The sequence below is a fragment of the Cebus imitator genome, unplaced genomic scaffold (assembly GCF_001604975.1).
Source record: "Cebus imitator isolate Cc_AM_T3 unplaced genomic scaffold, Cebus_imitator-1.0 Scaffold125, whole genome shotgun sequence".
Taxonomy (NCBI): domain Eukaryota; kingdom Metazoa; phylum Chordata; class Mammalia; order Primates; family Cebidae; genus Cebus; species Cebus imitator.
In genome coordinates this window covers 5340906-5361007 of record NW_016107440.1, presented here as the reverse complement: position 1 = coordinate 5361007, position 20102 = coordinate 5340906, and the positions used below count along the sequence as shown (strand labels likewise).

Sequence of the window (20102 nt, the reverse complement as noted above, 5' to 3'; positions counted from 1 at the left end):
TGGGTGTGGGAGTGGGTGATGGAGGGGGCGTTGTGGAGAGGAGCCCCTGTTGGGTGTGGGAGTGGGTGATGGAGGGGGCGTTGTTGGGAGGAGCGCCTGTTGGGTGTGGGAGTGGGTGACCGAGGGGGCGTTGTTGTGGAGAGGCACACCTGTTGGGTGTGGGAGTGGGTGATGGAGAGGGCATTGTGGAGAGGAGCGCCTGTTGGGTGTAGGCATGAAGCGTTCGCTGCTCGCAGGACCTCTGTGTGGCTTCATGCTTTGTGGGTTCTCAGCAGTCTTGGGACCCTCAAGTGGAAGCTTTTTAGATGTTAAATGCTGGGCTTAATTGAAGTGAAAAGCTTGTTTTACCCAGCATGGTGGCTCACACCTAAAATCCCAGCACTCTGGGAGGCGGAGGCGGGCTGATCGCTTGAGTCCAGGAGTTTGAGACCAGCCTGGGCAACAGAGGCAGATTCTGTCTCAAAAAAAAAAAAAGAAAAACCAACTTGTTTTAATTTAGACTTTTTTGGCTTTGGGGAGTTGAGAGCCATTGGGATCTGGGAGCTGCCTGTGTTCACAGCCACCACAGAAACCGAAGAAATCTTGGTTTAAAAAATTCAAGTTGCCATGGAAACACTACTATCTTCGACTTCGCTTATTATTTAAAATAACATCTCTGCAGCGCAAAGACCCCAAGGATACCTGAGGACACTCCTGTCTGTCCATGAGACACACTTACCTCACGGTGTGGAGGCTGTGTGGGTCACTGACACGCATGGCCACATGAGACACCCACATGCCTACCCATGAGTCACAGGAAAGGGGAAGATTATTCGGAAAGTCACTGGGGCCAGGTGCAGTGGCTCATGCCTGTAATCTCAGCACTTTGGGAGGCTGAGGCAGTCAGATCCCTTGAGGCCAGGAGTTCAAGCCCCGCCTATACTAAAAAAGTAAGAATTAGCTGCACGTGGTGGCACAGGCCTGTAATCCCAGCTCCTCAGGAGGCTGAGGCACTATAAGTTGGAAGTTTCAGTGAGCCCTGATTGCGCCACTGCATTCCAGCGTGGGCCACAGAGCGAGACTCCCGTCTCAAGAAAGTGACTAGGGAGGAAGCCTCACTGATGGCAAGGAAGACACTAGAAATGCTCTGAGGAGTCATCAGAACAAATGTCCTTTGATCAGTTGGGTGGCTCAGGGTGTTCAATAACACCGTCAACTATTTTTCTTAGAAGAAATGAAACTGAAGTAATAGGAACAGAATCTTTTTTTAATATAAAGTAAGGGTATGTTGTGTAGAAAGTCTTCCCGCGTTAGTGACCCACTGCTGTGCGTCTTCCTTGGCATTTGCGTGTGGTGGCAGGCGTGTGTCTGCAGGTGTAGGTTGCTGAGAGGGTCGGATGCTTACAGTCCCCAGTCACCCGCAGGTCCTTTTTCCCCTCTTAACACTGGACTTGGGACATTTTCACTTTGTTAGTATAATAGGATTCACTCCAGTTAGCTGCTTTTTTATTTATTTTTATTTTTGAGATGGAGTTTCACTCTTGTTGCCCAGGCTGGAGTGCAATGGTGAGATCTGAGCTCACTGCAACCTTCGCCTCTTGAGTTCAAGCCATTCCCCTGCCTCAGCCCCCCAAGTAGCTGGGATTATAGGCATGCACCACCACACCTGCTTTGTGTTCAGTAGAGACAGGGTTTCACCATGTTAGTGAGGCTGGTCTCAAATCCTGACCTCAGGTGATCCACACGCCTTGGCCTCCCAAAGCGCTGGGATTACAGGCCTGTGCCACCATGCCCAGCCAGATAGTTGCTTTTCTAATGATTGCTTCATATTGTATTTAACCACTTACCATAATGTAACAGTTCCTCTGATATTAGACACTTGCTTCATTTCTGGTCCTTTGCTAATGCAAAAATGATTTAGCGAACACCTGTGTGCACGTATCTTTGCATTCTGTGGGATCCATTTCTTTTTTTTCCTTCTGGAACATGGTGCTATCCCTATTAATATGCGGGATTCCATTTCTAACTGTCAGGTTGCTGAGTGCCAGGGCGTGCAGATCGAGGAATCAGTGGGCATCATGGGTTACCGTGGCTGTGCCCACCCCAGGCACTTGTTATCCTGCCTTCCGTTTGCCCACTTCCTAAGCCCTGCAAGAAGTGCCAAACTGTCCTGCCTCTGCCAGTCTGATAGGTGCTGCGTATCTCCTTGATTTTATCTGCATCTCCCTGAGGTTGAACATATTTTTATCTCTGTTGGCCATTTGTAGTTTTTCTATTATGCTGGTTCCATTTTTCTGATTTTAAGAGCCTTTCTTATATCAAGAAATTGAAGCCTAAAGTATATATCAGTGTTGTTTTGTCAGGTCTTGTTTTTTGTTTTGTTTTGTTTTCTTGGAGATGGAGTCTTGCTCTGTCACGCAGGCTGGAGTGCAGTGGCATGAACTCAGCTCACTGCAGCTTCCGCTTCCCGGGTTCAAGCAGTTCACCTGTCTCAGCCTCCCAGGTAGCTGGGATTATAGGTGCATGCCCAGCTAATTTTTGTAATTTAGTAGAGACAGAGTTTCACCGTGTTGGCCAGGCTGGTCTCAAAAGCCTGACCTCGTGGTCCACCTGCCTCGGCCTCCCAAAGTGTTGGGATTATAGGCGTGAGCCATGGTGTCCAGCCTCAGTTCTCATTTCAAAGAGATTTTAGTTTAATGCAAGTGTTTACCCTTTAAGGCTGTGTTTTCTGTCAGTTCTAGGCTTTCCTCTGGCATGACTTTTTAAAGAAAAACTTTATTTAAAAAAAAAAAAACTTTTTTTTTTTTTAGTGATGGGGTCTCACTATGTTGTCCCAGCTGGCCTTAAACTCCTGGCCTCAAGTGATCCACCTGCCTTGGCCTCCCAAAGTACTGGGATTATAGGCGTGAGCCACCGCGTCTGGCCCATTTTTAGAAGGGCATTGATTTTTTTCATAAAGCTTTTATATTTAGGATCTGTGTTGCATGTGGTGCTTTTTGTGAGGAGTCCAGTGTGAAGATTCAGCCTTCGGGTGGCCACTTGTACAATCTCTGTCCCATTTCCTCTCTGGCCTGTCCTAGGTGCGCTGACTGCCCCGTGGAGGATGCGCTGCCGAGTGGTCTGTCGGTTGCTCTGTTGATGGGCATCACCCAGTGTTTTACTATACACTTGCTTCCCCAGAGGGCCGGGCTCCTGTCAGAGACTTTTTCCACTGGCTGTGTGCAGCGGCTCATGCTTATAATCCCAGCACTTTGGGAGGCCGAGGCCAGTGGATCACCTGAGGTCAGGAGTTCAAGACCCGCCTGTCTAACATGTACTAAAAATGCAAAAATTAGCCAGGCATGGTGGCACACACCTGTAATCCCAGCTACTTGGGAGACTAAGACAGGAGAATCGTTTGAACCTGGGAGGTCTAGGCTGCAGTGAGCTGAGATCGTGCCACTGTACTCCAGCCTGGGTGACAGAACAAGACCCTGTCTCCAAAAAAAAAGAGCTTTTTTCCAGAGCCATCCTGCTGTCCTCACATACTTATTCTCGCAGATGAACTGTTGCTTAAGCAACAGTGACGTTTAAATTGTTCTTCAGATAGAATCCACTGTGTGCCGGGCAGTTCGTTGAGCAGTCCTGTGACCCTCATGACGACCTGTCACAGTGGAAGGTAGAACACCTCCTCCACCCGTGGGATCCCCTGGAGTGAGCCGCCCCTCACCTCCGCGCGCTGCAGCCCTCCCCAGCCCTGGATGCAGGCACATGGGAGTCTTACATTGCTTCTGTGGAGCTGCTGGCTTAAGAGGGTGACTCAGAGTTCAAGCCAGAAGGCACTGGCATGTGACTCATGAGCCAGTCCAAGATCAGAGGGCTAAGGGAGAAAGGTGAGAGTTCCCCTTCCCAGAAGCTTGGTCTCACAGCTGGAAGCAGAGCCGTTGACTGACTGGAAAAACCAGAGATGTCAGGCGGGAGTGGGCGGTGGCCGGCCCAGCCCCACCTCTCAGCCTCTACCTCCACCAGCCCGCGCCAAGCTTGTCTGTCTGTCTCCTGGTTGTCTGTGCCCTAGGACTCCTGGATTTAACTTTTCTTACATTTCCTATCGCATGGGTCTTCCACTTAGGATGTAACCACACAGGCAGGCCCTTCACTGTTTCCGGTCTCAGACTGTTCTACGCACCCACACAAAGGCAGTGCTGAAATAGCAGAGAGGGCCCTGGACCCGTTTAGGCCAGCACAGCCCCTGGGCTTTCTCTCCTGGCTCCGTCCGCAGGGCCCCAGGGACCCACATGAGGTCACGAGTGCTAGTGCCGGAGTGGGGAGGCGGGGAGCCCTCGGGCACCGCAGCTCCTTAGAGCTCTCCGCCTGGGCCGGTACGAGCATGGGTCTGCTGGTGCCCGAAATGGTGTCCGTGTGTGTGGGCATGACAGCCGCGTAACAGAGGTTTCCTGACGCCCTCTGTGCTTTCCAGGTGGATCCAGGATCTGGCTTCCAACATGTGGCGGCTCTGTGCCTCCCTCTGCTGCCTGCTGGCGCTGGCCAACGCCTGGCACGGGCCCTCCTTCCATCCCCTGTCGGACGAGCAGGTCAACTATGTCAACAAACAGAACACCACGTGGCAGGTGGGCTGTGGGGCCGAGTTCTACCAGTGTCCCCTCCGAAGTTGGCCTGTGCACGCTGACTCCAGGGACAGGGAGTGGGCTCCCGTTGTGGCCACGGAACATTGTGTGCAGGACCGTGGAGGAATGGCCCTATACCCTATGTGTGTGCGTGTGTGTGCACACACAGAGAGGTGTGGGGAGCAAGTGAGCTTGGGAAGTGTTCAAAACCAGCTAGCCCTGTGCCGCCCATCGTGGCAGAGTGGCAGTTCATCGGTCCTGCCCCTGATTCCCTTTGTTTCTGCCCAGCCCTGACCCTGGGACTGAGAAGCAAGAATGAGGAGTGAGCGTGTTGAGGGCTAGAAGGGGTCTCCAATTGTCAGCAAATGGTAGCAGATCAGGGGAGACACCTACTCTGCCCACGTGTCACTCTGGGCTGTTCCCTTCTGCCCCCTGGCCCGCATACCCTCAAGGTGGGTAGGGCCCCTAGCTTTCCCTGGGTTGGGCCTGGGGTATGGGCAGTGTGCCCATCTACCACCATCCCAGGAAATCCCTCAGTCGGTGGGTGACTCTCTTCCAGGCCGGGCACAACTTCTACAATGTGGACCCGAGCTACTTGAAGAGGCTGTGTGGTACCTTCCTGGGTGGCCCCAAGCCACCCCAGAGGTGAGTGCCTGCTCCTCTGCACCATTGTAATGGGAGTGGCGGGCGCTGGTGTGGGGCAGTGGGAGAGTGCAGGCCTCCCTGGCATCTGCGGGGCTCATGCCGCCCAGAACGGCCAATGCCGAGGTACAGCACTTGTCTCTTTTTCCACCTCAAGTTATTAGAAGAGAAGATGCTGTGCTTTCTTTTGTTCTTGAGAGTCTTGCGCTGTCACCCAGGCTGGAGTGCACTGGCAACATGTCAGCTCACTGCAGCCTCTGCTTCCTGGGTTCAAGCCATCCTCGTTCCTCAGCCTCGCAAGTAGCTGGGGCCCCAGGCGTGCACCACCATGCCCGGCTAATATTTGTACTTTTAGTAGAGACAGGGTTTCCCCATATTGGCCAGGCTGGTCTTGAACACCTGGCCTCAACAAGCGATCTGCTCCCCTCAGCCTCCCAAAGTGCTGGAATCACAGGCATGAGCCACTGCCCTGGCCTCCGGTGTTTCTCCTGTGCTTCTCCACGGGGTCTCAGCCCCATGCGTGACAGACTAGGCCTGGCTGTCCACTCTCTGGGCAGACTCAATCTTGAGTAAATTAAGGAGAATCTAAGAAAAAGCCAGATGACGCCGGTCATGGTGGCTCACGCCTGTAATCCCAGCAGTTTGAGAGGCCAAAGCCAGTGGATCACCCAAGGTCAGGAGTTTCAAGACTAGTCGGGCCAACATGGCAAAACCCCATCTCTACTAAAAATGCAAAAATTCGCCGGCCATGGTGGCGGGTGCCTAGAAATCCCAGCTACTCAGGAGGCTGAGGCTGGAGAATCGCAAGAACCCTGGAGACAGAAGTTCGAGTGAGCCAGGATCGTGCCATTTCCCTCGTGGGGATGGGGTAAAGTTGCCGGCTACTGCCACCTACACAGTGGGGATGATATAAAAAGTGATGAGAGGGTCCTGGGCAGATGTTGAGGGAGGGGATTGGGGCAAGAAACACTATCTGGACCCTGTGGATAAACTCATTAAAAAATCCATAGGCCGGGCGTGGTGCCTCACACCTGTAATCACAGCACTTTGGGAGGCCTAGACAGGCGAATCACAAGCTCAGGAGATCATCCTGGCCAACGTGGTGAAACTAAAAATAGGAAACGTTAGATGAATATGGTGGTGTGCCCCTGTAATCCCAGCTACTCTGGAGGCTGAGGCAGGAGAATTGCTTGAACCTGGGAGGCAGAGATTGCAATGAGCCGAGACTGCATCACTGTATTCCAGCCTGGCAACAGAGTGAGACTCCGTCTCAAAAAAAAGAAGAAAAAAAAAATCTGTTACATAAGGCTAGAAAGCAGCATACAAAATTGCAAGTCAGACCAGGCACAGTGGCTCGTGCCTGTAATCTCCAGCACTTTGGAAGGCCAACAATGGCAGATCATTTGAGGTCAGGAGTTTGAGACTAGCCTGGCCAATATGGTGAAACCCTGCCTCTACTACAACTACAAAAAGTAGCCGGGCATGGTGATGGATGCCTGTAATCCCAGCTACTCAGGAGGTTGTGGTACGAGACTTGCTTGAACTCAGGAGGCGGAGGTTGCAGTGAGCAGAGATCGCGCCATTGTGCTCCAGCCTGGACGACAGAGTGAAACTGTCCCCAAAACAATAAATCTCAAGTTGCATTGAGCAACGGAATTTCCTTGTTTCATTAAATCCCTAGGGCCACCTGCCTGCAGCTTTCTCTGCATGTCTGGTGTTCACTTCCTGTCTAGGGGAGTGTGGCCCAGCCACAGTGACTGCTCTTAAACCACCCAGTGGCCTTTGCAGGGATCGGGGAGGCAGTTGTAGGATGAGAGCTTGTAATGAAGGCCTTCCTTTATCCAGAGTTCAGTTTGCTGAGGACCTGAATCTGCCTGAAAGCTTCGATGCGCGGGAACAGTGGCCCCAGTGTCCCACCATCAAGGAGATCAGAGACCAGGGCTCCTGCGGCTCCTGCTGGGTAAGCTTCTGCCGGCCGGGAAGGGCTGGAGAGCGAGAAAGCAGCAGTGGGGAGGCATGGGGGATTCAGGGTGGGGCCCACTCTGACAAGGCAAGTTACAGAAACTTCCCAAGTCCATTTCCATCAGTGTAAAAATCACGATTGCTCTGCACATGAATTCTGGCAAGGGTTAGGTGGAGCCTTCTGCAGGTTGCTAGTCCGCGTGTGCGGGGCGGCGAAGCAGCTCCCTTCCCTGACACCTGTTCCGTCTGCAAATACCAGGTGCCCTCACTGCTACTCTGCTTCAAGAAAGCGTCCCATCAGTGTCAGCGAGCTCTCTTAATTTTGTCTTTTAATTGTGGTAAAATACATGTAACAGGAAATGTAATAATCTTAGCAATTTTTTTTTTTTTTGAGGAGATGGAGTCTTGCTCTGTCACCCAGGCTGGAGTGCAGTGGCAGGATCTCAGCTCACTGCAACCTCTGCCTCCTGAGTTCAATTGATTCTCCTGTCTCAGCCTCCCCAGTAGCTAAGACTACAGGCATGTACCACCACACCCAGCTAATTTTTGTATTTTTAGTAGAGACGGGGTTTTGCCATGTTGGACAGGCTGGTCTCAAACTACTGACCTCAGGTGCTCTGCCCTTCTTGGCCTCCCAAAATGTTGGGATTACAGTGTGAGCCACTGCACCTGGCATCTATTTTCAAGTGTACAGTGCTGTGGCATTAAGGACATTCACAGCGTTGCTCAGCCATCACCACCATCTGTCCCCAGAACTCTTTCTCAGCTTGCAAGATGGAAACTCTGTCCCCATTAACACTCATCCCCCAGCCCCTGGTGACCCCCACTCTACTTTCTGTCTCTATGACTTTGATTCCTAGGGACCTCATACAAGTGGATCACACAGTGTTTTCTGGGTGAGCTGTGTTTTTTTGTTGAGTAACACCACCAGGCACAGTGGCTCACCACGCCTGTAATCTCAGCACTTTGGGAGGCTGAGGGGGGCAGATCACCTGAGGTTAGTAGTTTGAGACCAGCCTGGCCAACATGGTGAAACCCCAATCTCTATTAAAAATACAAAAATTAGCTGGGTGTGGTGGCAGGTGCCTATAATCCCAGCAACTGCAGAGGCTGAGGCAGGAGAATAGCCTGAACCCAGGAGGCAGAGGCTGCAGTGAGTAGAGATCTTGCCACTGCATTCCAACCTGGTAACGAGTGAAACTCCGTCTCAAAAAACAAAACACACACACACACAAACTAAGACTATGCATTTTACGAATTTCAGAAATGAACCAAGTTCCCAGGCGGAGGCTCACAGTGGTGATTCTCTTGCTTTAAAAGCTGAGTTGGCCTGGCATAGTGGGTCATCATGCCTCTAATCCCAGCAGTGTGGGAGGCCGAGGTGGGCAAATCACTTGAGCCCAGGAGTTCAAGAGCCATTTGGCCAACATAGCAAGACCCCACTTCTACAAAAAAAAAAAAAAAAAAAAGCTGAGTTTGAGCCCCAGGAGCCTCCCCTGTGTTGAGGTCAGCTGCGCAGAAGGTCCAAGGTGCCCGTGGGCCTCGGAGGGGACTGTTGGAGAGGGCGCAGCCTGGACATGGTGGCCTCACTGGGTAGGGCTTGTTCCTCCAGGCCTTTGGGGCAGTGGAAGCCATCTCTGACCGCATCTGCATCCACACCAACGCACACGTCAGCGTGGAGGTGTCGGCGGAGGACCTGCTCACCTGCTGTGGGAGCATGTGTGGCGACGGGTAAGTCAGCTGCACCTCAAGAGTGAGTTTAGTGCTGAGACCTGGGGCGCTGGCCTTCTCGGGGGATGGTGACTTTTTGCCTGGGACTTGGGGAGACTCTGGGAGTCTGGCAGGGGCTTGGCCTGGCTGTTGCTTCCTGGGAGGTCCCTGAGCCAAGGCTGGCCTGCAGAGCTGTCTGAGGGGTGGCATCCCCAGAAAATGTGGTGCCACTTCTGACCCCTCGCCTGGTTTATGTCATGCTCGTTCCTTCTTCCCGCCTGGGGAAACCTTGGGGCATTTCCTATGTGGAATTAGGAGGATGGTGCCTCAGGTGCTGGCAGCGAGCTTCCTGCTGGCTGCCCGGCTGTGGTTCTGCAGTAGTGTTCGCCCACAGCTGCAGATCAGAAATGTTTGTAGGCTTCGAAAAACGTGCCTGGGCCCCTCCCCAGCCCACTGAATTGAGAGTCATGGGCAGCAATGGGTTTCTGTGAGAGCCTCCGGGAAGCTTAGTATCGGCTGAGTTGAGAATCGCTGCATGCCCCAGAAGGGCGCTTGGAGCTGGGTCTGGTGTGACACGAGAGCCTGTCTTCCCCAGGATCATTGTGGGCAGTGGTGGGATTGGGGCGATTCCCCCCAAGCCTTGTGTATCTAGTGAGGGTCCCCCCGGAGGGTTTGGGGTCTGGGAGGGCTGCTGCACTACTTGCTGGAGGTGGGGGCGGGTGCAGGAGCACCTTGGGCACGTGGTTTCCACGTAGTGTTCTAGCCTGCGCTTCTCAGAGCTTTCATAAGAGGCTCTTTTCAGCTGTAATGGCGGCTATCCTGCTGAAGCTTGGAACTTCTGGACGAGAAAAGGCCTGGTTTCTGGTGGCCTCTATGACTCCCATGTAGGTGAGTGTGTGCCCTCGGCCCCTTTCTTACAGCTGGATTGTTCACACAGTGAATCATTGTAGCTTTATTGGCTTTCATAAAGTGGATGTTGAGACAGGGCCGGGTGAAAGGTGCGGGCAGGCCTCTGTGGCAGGATCTGCCCGGCATCTGTGCTGCAGGCACCTGGCTGGCCTTGCTCCAGGCCTGCGCGGCCCAGCGGGGCTTCGTGGTGGGGGCCGTTGGCTGACTCTGCTTTCTCCGGGTCCCCTTAGGGTGCAGACCCTACTCCATCCCTCCCTGTGAACACCACGTCAACGGCTCCCGGCCCCCGTGCACGGGGGAGGGCGACACCCCCAAGTGTAGCAAGAGCTGCGAGCCTGGCTACAGCCCGACCTACAAGCAGGACAAGCACTACGGTAAGGGGCGGGCACGGCCTGGGAGCTGCTGCAGGGCAGAGGGCAGGGCCCAAGAGCCCCAGGCTGGAGACCGGCTGGGGAGGGATGCAGCAGCATACTCTCCACCTTCTGCCTGTTCCGCTGTGAACTGAGCCTGAGCCCTCCCCACCTGGAAGGGACAAAAGCTGTCATTTTATAAGAGAATGGCATGTCCTGGAGTCCTGGGTACCTTGGCCTCTTCCGGGGCCTCGTGCTCACTGCTCCGTTCTCTCCCTCCTGAGCTTCCAGCCTTAGCCCCTTCCTTACTTCCTCCGGGGAGCCTGCGTTGAGCCCCCGGGCTGAGCAGGTCCCTTTCACGCACAGTCTTCCCCTGGGGGTCCCCAGAAATCAGTGACTGGCTGACTGGCGCAGCAGGAGGCACTGTCACTGCCCTCTCCAACCCCTGGCTCGGTCCATTTTCCAGGATACAATTCCTACAGCGTCTCCAACAGCGAGAGGGACATCATGGCTGAGATCTACAAAAACGGCCCTGTGGAGGGAGCCTTCTCTGTGTATTCCGACTTCCTGCTGTACAAGTCAGGTACGTGCTGGTATCTGACAGCAGCGCAGGGTAGGGGTCAGGGGAGGTGCACCCAGATGCCAAGGTGGGTTCAGGTAGGCCAGTAGGACTTGATCTGGGCAGGCAGGTGAGGGGCTGGGGAGAGGACTGTGTGGGGTCTCTGGCCTGGGCCACTCTGTGGACCAGGCTGGCTCCTGACAATTCTGTCTTTGTCCACCTTCCGTGCCACTTGCCTTTCATCTGTGTCATGCACAGAGAATTCCAGAGGCATCTCGGCTAGCTCTTTCCCATCCATCCCTTATAAGCAAGCTCACATGTCTTCTCTGTGGAGGCGTCCCCTCGCTGGCGGCTGGCCACACCTGCCCTTGCCGTCATGGCGTTCCATTCTTTCCCAGCATGTTCTCCTTAGAACATCAGGTCTTCCTTGTCTGCACTGGGTGACACATTTTACTCACCTGTGTCTTTGCAGAGGTGTAGATCATGTCTCACCCTAGTGCATAAACACACAGGAAGGACCTTGCCCTGGGCAGTGCCATAGGGACTCGAACCAAGGAATCTGGACAGTCTCTACCCCGAAATACTGTCTCTTGTTCCAGTAGGCTGGGCACAGTGGCTCATGCCTGTAATCCCAACACTTTGGGAGGCGGAGATGGGCGGATCATGAGGTCCTAAGATCAAGATCATCCTGGCCAACATGGTGAAACCCCATCTCAACTAAAATATAAAAAATGAGCTAGGCGTGGTGGGGTGCACTTGTAGGGCCAGCTAGTCACTACTCAGGAGGCTAAGGCTGGGGAATTGCTTGAACCCAGGAGGTGGAGGTTACACTGAGCCGAGATCAGGCCACTGCGGCCCAGCCTGGGCAACAGAGCAAGACTCCGTCTCAAAAAACAAATCTCTTGCTGCAGAAGCAATCTTTGCTGTCTCGTTAATATTTTGCTAGATTGGAAATTCCAAAGCTCTCAGTTTGACAAAGGAAAATGATTCTGGCAAGAAAAAAATTACTGTAAAGATGGTGGTTCTTAGCACAGTCCTTGCCCATATTGTTAAAAAATGCATTTCTATTTTGACACTGATTTCCCCGCCAGGGGACAGCCTGGTGGGCAGCGCTGAGCACCTTAGCTGGCATCTTTCCCCTCACCTAATATTGGCTTCCTCCCTTCTCTCCTCTGTCACCTCTCCAGGGTGTACCCAGAGCAGCTATTTTAAAACTTGTCGCCCAGAGCTGAGGTGTAGTGGCACGATCTCAGCTCACTGCAACCTCTGCCCCAGCATCTTGAGTAGCTGGGACTATAGGTGCGTGCCACCAGGCCCGGCTGATTTTTAGTAGACAGTGTTTCACCATGTTGGTCAGGCTGGTCTAGCCTGATCTCAGGATCCACCCGCCTCAGCCTCCCAAAGTGCTGGGATTATAGGCGTGACCCTCTGCACCCAGCCTTAAAACTCTTTAACCCATGTAACCCTTTTGACAAGCCCTTACCTTCTCCTGCCCGGAGGGTAGCCAGCTCAGTGTGAGGGGTGCTGCGGAGCATGGGGCAGTGGCTGGGTCTCACTTCTGACCGCTTCTCCCCATCTCAGGAGTATACCAGCATGTCACCGGCGAGATGATGGGTGGCCACGCCATCCGCATCCTGGGCTGGGGCGTGGAGAACGGCACGCCCTACTGGCTGGTTGGCAACTCCTGGAACACTGACTGGGGTGACAATGGTGAGTGGTGGGGAACTGGGAGCCACACACAGGGGCCATCTTAGCTTTCTCTGTTCTACCTGCTGAACTGCCTCAAACTGTGGACCTACGGCCAGCCTGTGAGCTCCTTCTAAATGCTAGAGGCCAGGGAGGGAGGTGTCAGGAGGTGTGCCCCACAGCTGCTTCCAGAAGCTTCATGGTGTGAGGGCTGTGAAACTGAGCAAACAGCAGGAGCTGTCAGGTATTAGGGACTTACTCCCAGATTTTTTAGGGATGAGTCTGAATATACTGACCCTTGTCACATTTTAAAAGCACCTCACTTTTTATTCCCAGGCTTCTTTAAAATCCTCAGAGGACAGGATCACTGTGGAATCGAATCAGAAGTGGTGGCTGGAATTCCACGCACCGATCAGTACTGGGGAAAGATCTAATCTGCTGTGGTCCTGTTCTGGGGGAGTTTTTCCTGCACGCAGTCAGGGATGGGGATAGAAATGTCTTTTAATCTTTGAGTCCCTGTAAGATACAGGGCCTGAAGGACTGGACTGGCCAAACAAACCTCCTATCAACCATCAGAGCTGTCTTCCAAGGAGACTCATCCACGTTCTGGCTACCTCTGAGCCTGTTCAGTGGACTGATGGCTGCAGTGTAGACAGTTAGGCCACATGAGGCACTGCTGCCAGCACGGAGCTCCTTTCCCCATGACTAGTGCTATAGAGAGTGCCTGCTGCCCCATCCCTGATCCATCCATCTCTGGGAGCAAGACAGAGAGGCCCAGGAATGGAAAGCAGAGTTCCTGGCAGGATTCAAGGTCCCCCATCAGCAGTACCTCTAAGCAAGGAGCTTTCTACATTTGCTACAAGATCAGAGGACAGATGGTACTGGGAGCCCTTTGGAGAACGCCACATTCTCCCAGGGCCCCTGCCTCTGTCAGGCTTTGCAGTGTCAGAAACTCCGATCTTGTCCTCAGCATGATTCTTTTTGAATAGAAGTTTTATTTTTTGTGCGCTCTGCTAATCCTGTGGATGAAGGGGTTGGACAGTGGGAGACCTGTGCTCGTTTACAGATGGCCTCCTCATGGCATGGCTCAAAACGAAACCTAGTAGCTGTGACTGGTTTCCCACCATGAAACTAGTGTAGGAGAAAGCAGCTTTTACTGTTTTTCAAAAATCCCTGCTTCACCCTATCAAGTTAAGGAATGCCTGTGCCAATAAAAGGTCTGTCCTTCAACTCAGTCAGCTCTGATGGAATCTCAGAGGTCATTTGTCACTGCCTGTACACTTGTAGCTGCTATCCTCAGCCCTGCAGAGAATCACGCCCTGGGACTGCATGCCCTCAGGACTCTTGGGACCTCATCTTAACTTCCCACTGACCCGCCATGTTTTCCACCACAGCATCCCCATCAACCGTCTCTGTAAGTCCTTGATGAGTTTGCCCTTGCTTAAGAACTAACTATAGAGCAGTGCTTTTTTGAGACAGAATCTTACTTTGTCATCTAGGTTGGAGTACAGTGGTGCTATTTCAGCTCACTGCAACCTGCACCTCCTAGGCTCTAGCTATTCTCCTGCTTCAGCCTCCCAAGTAGCTGGGATTAGAGGCACCCACCACCATGCCGAGCTAATTTTTATATTTTTAAGTATATACAAGGTTTGACCATGTTGGCCAGGCCAGTTTCAAACTCCTGACCTCAAGCTAATCCACCCACCTCGGCCTCCCAAAGTGCTGGGATTACAGGGTGAACCACCGTGCCTCGCCTCTATTAGCCACAAATCCATCAGTGACCTGAGAATTCTCATGAAACAGGCCTGGTATCCTGGTGATCTCGCATAACCAAGATGCCATCCCGTGGAGAGCCACATCCCCCCGGATGCCCTTGTCAAGTCAGCCTGTACAAACTATTTTGAATCTGTATGCCACTGGTTTGCATTGCTGGTCAAGAAGTCTCATGCTCTGCATAGGCCTGGTTGAGAATCGTGTTACACCAGTTCTTGCAAGAGTAGAGGAATCTAGAAGAACCAGCAATCAGTGTACTGTCCTGTCAAGATACACCTCAGTATTACCCTTCCCAACTGAGGCTGGGTGGGGCTAGCTCTCTCCAAAAGCACTGAAGTTTGGCTTCTGATGTAACTCAGAAGTTAGGAATCAGAAGCTACATCAAATAAGCTCTGAAACTCTGAAAAACATTGCAGGAAACGGTTGTGATGCCCATCATGGCACTTGAGAGATGCCTAACAAGGGTTACCAAAGCCGCAGACGAATAACCACTTATTCTTCAAGTTTCACCTAGAATATATTCATAACCTCAATAAAGTTCTACCTGCTCCCAAACTGGGTTGAATCATTCCACTCACACAGTCTCCCTCACCTCCATCGAATATGCACCTGCAACTCCGTCCCTGCCTCCAGCCAGTGAACGCACAGAATGAACTGTGGGGCATCTCAGCATCAGCTTAGGGCTGTCAGAAAAACCTGCCTTGCACTGGGACAGAGCTCAGTGCTTCAGTACACCTAGGATTACCCCAGTGACATGACAGGTAGAGGTGACAATGCCTTTTCAGTCTTTACCCAGAGAAAGGCTTCTTTGACACACTCCAGAATGGAAACTGAAGTATAGATAGGCAATCCAAGTCTCACTGTCACCCAGGCTGGAGTGCAGTGGCGCACTTTTTGCTCACTGCAACCTCCGCCTCCTGAGATCAAGCAATCCTCCTGCATAGCTGAGATTACAGGCACTTCCCACCACACCTGGCTAAATTTTGTATTTTTAGTAGAGACGGGGTTTTGCCATGTTGGCCAGGCTGGTCTTGAATTCCTGACTTAAAGTGATTCACCTGCCTCTGCCTCCTAAAGTCCTAGGATTACAGGCGTGAGCCACTGTGCCTGGCCACTACTCTTTGAGGAAAACAGTAATTTGCCCCTCTTGAAACGTGCCTGAGAGAGCTATACTCAAGTGGTCCACGGAGCAGGATCATGGCCATCATATGAGAGCCTATTGGAAATGCTGAGCATGGGCCGGGACCAGTGGCCCATGCCTGTATACAATCCTAGCACTCTGGGAGGCAGAGGCAGGTGGATCACCTGAGGTCAGGAATTGGAGACCAGCCTGGCCAACATGGTGAAAACCCATCTCTACTAAACACGAAAAAAATTAGCCAGGCATGGTGGCCCGTGCCCGTAATCCCAGCTACTCAGGAGGCTGAGGAAGCAGAATCGCTTGAACCTGGGAGGTGGAGGCTGCAGTGAGCTGAGTTCACACAACTGCACTCCAGCCTGTATGATGGGAGTGAGACTCGGTCTCAAAACAAAAAAAATGCTGAGTATGAGAAGGCTAGACCTCTGAACCAGCATTTGCATCTCCCAAGACCCCAGGTGATTCCTAAGTACATTCAAGCTCAGAACCCCTTTCTAACTGCTCCCTGATTAGGAGGCTGTCAGAGATTTTAGGAATCCAAGCTCTTGGTCACCTTGCCAGACCTACTCTGTCCAAGTATGATCCCAGCAATCGCGCAATTCTGATATAAAACCTGAGAACCACAGCCTTAGAACTGCTTCTGAACTGCTAACAGCAACCGAGAATGCTTGTTACATGCCTGACTCGCCGCCTTCCTCCTATACATACCCTTGAGCCCCTGGGAAATGGCGCATAGGTGGAAGAAGGGCGCTTCCTCGTACTTACCCACAGGGATCCAGGAGTTCCCATATGCAGACGTCGAGCTCATACTCCCAACCGATGTAACTGTTTATGCTCCTAGATTCAGATGAGTCAGGCTCCTCAAAATATTCCATTAGGTAGGATCCAAACAGACTGTGCGCCAGACGTACTGTAAAATGATACTAGAAGTGGGAGTAGAGGGTAGGGTTGCTAGATTTAGTAAACAGAAATACAAGATGCACAATCACTTTTGAATTTTCAGATATGCAAGGGATTTGGAGTTTTTTGTTTTTTTTTTGATACAGAGTCATTCTGTCACCTAGGCTGGAGTGCAGTGGCATGATCTTGGCTCACTGCAACCTCTACCGCAAGGGTTCAAGCGATTCTCATGCCTTACCCTCCCAAGTAGCTGGGGCTACAGTCATGTGCCAAGCCCAGCTAGTTTCTATATTTCTCATAAAGATGGGGTTTCACCATGTTGATCAGGGTGGTCTTGAACTCTTGACTTCAGGCGATCCACCCTGCTCGGCATCATAAAGGGCTGGGATTATAGGCGTGAGTCACAGTGCCCAGCCATGCAAGCAATTTTTTTAGTCTAAATATGTCCCGTGCAATATTTGGAGTATAATTCTAAAAAATAAGATTTTTCTGGGTGCAGTGACTCACCTGTAATCCCAGCACTTTGGGAGGCAAAGATGGGCAGATCACCTGAGGTCAGGAGTTGGAGACCAGCCTGACCAGCATGGCAAAACTCCATCTCTACTAAAAAGACAAAAATTAGCCGGGCATGGCAGCATGTGCCTGTAATCCCAGCTACTCTGGAGGCTGAGGCAGGAGAATCACTTGAACCTGGGAGACAGAGGTTGCAGTGAGCCGAGACTGCACCCCTGCAGAGTAGCCTGGGCAACAGAGTAAGACTCTGTCTTGCAAAAATGTTTATCTGAAATTCAAGTTTAACTGAGCATCCTGTGTTTTGTGTTTTTTTCTTTTATAATGATAGTTGACATTTTATTTTTATACTGAGACAGGGTCTGTTGTCCAGGCTGGAGTGCAGTGGTACAAACACAGCTCACTGCAGCCTCAACCTCCTGGGCTCAAATGATCCTCCTGCCTCAGCCCCCCCACACCCTCCAAGTAGCTGGGACCACAGGTGTAAGGCAACATGCCCAGCATCCCGTATTTTATCTGGAAACCTTAGTAGAGACGATACTTAAAAGGAAAACAAGCTTTCAAAGAGCTTCAGAATGGAATGAGAGCAAATACCTTTTACATGTCAGTGATAGCAGAAAACGTACCTAGCTTTATAGATAGAAGAAACCTGAGATCACCCAAACCACACAGCTCAGGAAGTGGTCACACAGGTAATGACCAAGGAGTCAGGAGCGAAGCTTCCCACAGGCCCCACTCAGACCAAAGCTCTTTCCAGCAGGTTGTCTTACGTGAACCTTGGCAGAATTCAACCTTAGATTTCAACACACAGATTTGTAAAAACCTACCTTGAAATCTCGAACCCAGTTTTGAGGCTCGAATTTCTCGGAAAATACTATTAAGTCTAGCTCAACTGTCCCAACCTTTTCAGCACCAGGGACAGGTTTCATAAAGAATTTTCCCACGACGGAAGGGAATGGTTTTGGGATGAAACTGCCACTCAGGTCGTCAGGCATTGGATTCTCATAAGGAACATGCAACGTAGATCCCTCAGTGCGCAGTCGCATGTATGAGAATGAACGCCAAGTGGAGCTCAGGTAGTCGTGTTCACTCACCTGCCGCTTACCTCCTGCCACGATGCCCAGTTCCTGACAGGCCGCGGAACAGTAGGATTAGTACCCGTCCTAGGCCTGGGGATCAGGGACCCCTGGTCTGGCTGTATTCCACGTGGCAAGTTATCTTGGCTGGTAACAAATATGTCCAGGGCGAAGCCTCAGATGAACCAATTAACTGAAGTCTCCCTGGGCCCAAACTAATTTTGCTATCAGTGGTCACAGAAAGAAAGTGTGTTTACAACAATGCAAATCTAACGTTACAAATGGGATGATTAAGCCAGCATCCACGACGGGCTGCAGAAGAGCCGACTATATACTACGAACACCTGTAGCATTAATGGCTTCTAGAAAGTACTGAATGCCATAGTGCACTGATTCTCAACCCGAGGGTCCACAGCCTTCCTTTCCATGCTGAGCACCTCAGTGACAGCACATCACAGGCTCTGCCACACTGGGGTAGAGGGGAAGATCAAACTCCAAGCAGCAGAGAAGTACCATTCTGCTCCCAAGACAATCACCTGAAGACAGCTTTTGCCTGTCTTAAGACTTGAATACTTTTAAAAAAGAAAAGCTGCTGTGGGGGACATAAACCTTAAAGTTTCTTTTGACATACAGTCTCCCTCTGTCATCCAGCGTGGAGTGCAATGGCATGATCTTGGCTAACTGCAACCTCCACCTCCCAGAATCAAGCAATTCCCCTGCCTCAGCCCCCTGAGTAGCTGGGATTACAGGCGTGTCCCACCATGCCCAGCTAATTTTTGTACTTTTAGTAGAGACAGGGTTTCACCATGTTAGCCAGGCTGGTCTCGGAACTCCTGGCCTCAAATGATCCACCTGCCTTGGTCTCCGAAAGTGCTGGGATTATAGGCGTGAGCCACCGCACCCACCTAATTTTTGTATTTTTTCAGCAGAGATGAGGTTTCGCCGTGTTGGCCAGGCTGCTCTCGAACTGCTGACCTCAAGTGATCTGCCTGCCTCGGGCTCCCAAAGTGCTGGGATTACATGCATGAGCCACCATGCTGGGCCACCAACTCCATTCTTGAGCTCCATCTTTCCCACAGGCAGGCAGGCAGGCTTTCAAGTGAACTGTACTTGACAAATGCAGAGCAATTACATTCTTTATTATNGATGACTTTACAATTAATCAACTGTATGGGGGCATATTTTCTTTTCTTTCTTTCTTCTTTCTTTTTTACCATGAGCAATTAAATTCTTTATTATACAAATCTCAAAAATGTCCACCTTTGCTGGAGGCCAATCTTGTAAAATGGGGTCAAAGGCAATCCTGCTGTTTCTCTCTGAAAGCTAAACTCTCTTTGAATGAAAAAATCATACTAGAACACCCAGAATTTTATTCCCAGGCTTCGTAATGCAAAAGGCAGTTGGCCTCCTTAGGAAACATGAAAGTATTACCCAAACCACAAATATTTCTATCAACTCCATTCAATCCAATGAAAGAAAACAAAATGATAAAAATAGGAACTGAACAGAAAGAAAATTCATTTTCTACGATTACCATTCAAAGGTTGCTTCAAATTACTTTTAATTATCGTTCTAGCCAGGATCACACTAAATAAGACCTCATGACAGTCCCATATGCAGCCACTTGAACTAAAGCGTGGTGCAGAATGCGCTGCCACGAGCCACAGGCAGCACAGCCGTCACCTCCCCCAGCACAGGTCGCTGCGGTGAGCCGCCCTTTCCTTTTGTGTTTATATTCTTCTCAACTGCATTTCAGTTTCCTAAAGGTCCCAGCCACACAAGAGTTCTTTGAGGGATTAAAGTAAGAGGAAAAAAAATAGAAGCCAACATCCATCCTCGAAGAAAAAAAGTAAATCCATTTCATGGTGAACTTCAGCTTCCTGACAAATTTGAGATCAGTGTTCTCCAGTCTGAACATAGTCTTCCGTGACCTGGGAGAGTGTGGTCAGGTACTGCCAGCTCAGGGCGGCCAAGAGCATGACAAAGGACAGATAGATGGGGGAGTAGTGGCTTCGGGAGATCAGCTGACAGTTGGGAAGATTCTGCGTCCGGATGGTGGAGATGATCTGCCTCGTTTTACTGGAAGATGGGTCTGAGTCAGGGATTCTATGGTAAATCTGTCGAACGTACAGGAAAATACGGTAAGTGCTGTGTGCTTTACATTTTCCATGGCTACTTACAACAACCCTCCACTGGGAGGTATTTTATGCCCATTTTACCAACGAGGAAAGGGAGGCTCAGAAAGTAACTTTCCCAAAGCCACCCCAATGGGAAGACGGGGATGTCAGCCCCAGCCTGCTCATC

General features: G+C 51.3%; 2 protein-coding genes across 6 annotated transcripts in view; one reads left to right on the top strand and one right to left on the bottom strand.

Moving 5' to 3' along the window:
* Window positions 1-13635, top strand: part of CTSB (cathepsin B) — a 23663-nt gene extending 10028 nt beyond the window's left edge. For 2 of the 3 annotated variants that reach the window (XM_037742746.1, XM_037742747.1), the window contains 9 exons: window positions 4436-4586; window positions 5143-5228; window positions 7071-7185; window positions 8800-8918; window positions 9700-9785; window positions 10037-10180; window positions 10623-10739; window positions 12297-12425; window positions 12738-13635. In XM_037742746.1, coding sequence (XP_037598674.1) covers window positions 4461-4586; window positions 5143-5228; window positions 7071-7185; window positions 8800-8918; window positions 9700-9785; window positions 10037-10180; window positions 10623-10739; window positions 12297-12425; window positions 12738-12835 — 1020 coding nt within the window. In that variant the 5' untranslated portion in view covers window positions 4436-4460 and the 3' untranslated portion in view covers window positions 12836-13635. Of the gene's footprint in view, window positions 1-4435; window positions 4587-5142; window positions 5229-7070; window positions 7186-8799; window positions 8919-9699; window positions 9786-10036; window positions 10181-10622; window positions 10740-12296; window positions 12426-12737 lie in introns of those variants that run through there. The other variant, XM_017540485.1, reaches the window with a different exon arrangement.
* A 5516-nt stretch (window positions 13636-19151) lies between these two features.
* FDFT1 (farnesyl-diphosphate farnesyltransferase 1) overlaps window positions 19152-20102 on the bottom strand; it is a 45305-nt gene continuing 44354 nt past the window's right edge. For all 3 annotated transcript variants that reach the window (XM_017540478.2, XM_017540479.2, XM_017540476.2), the window contains one exon: window positions 19152-19915. In XM_017540478.2, the coding sequence (XP_017395967.1) occupies window positions 19694-19915 (222 nt within the window). In that variant the 3' untranslated portion in view covers window positions 19152-19693. The remainder of the gene's footprint in view (window positions 19916-20102) is intronic.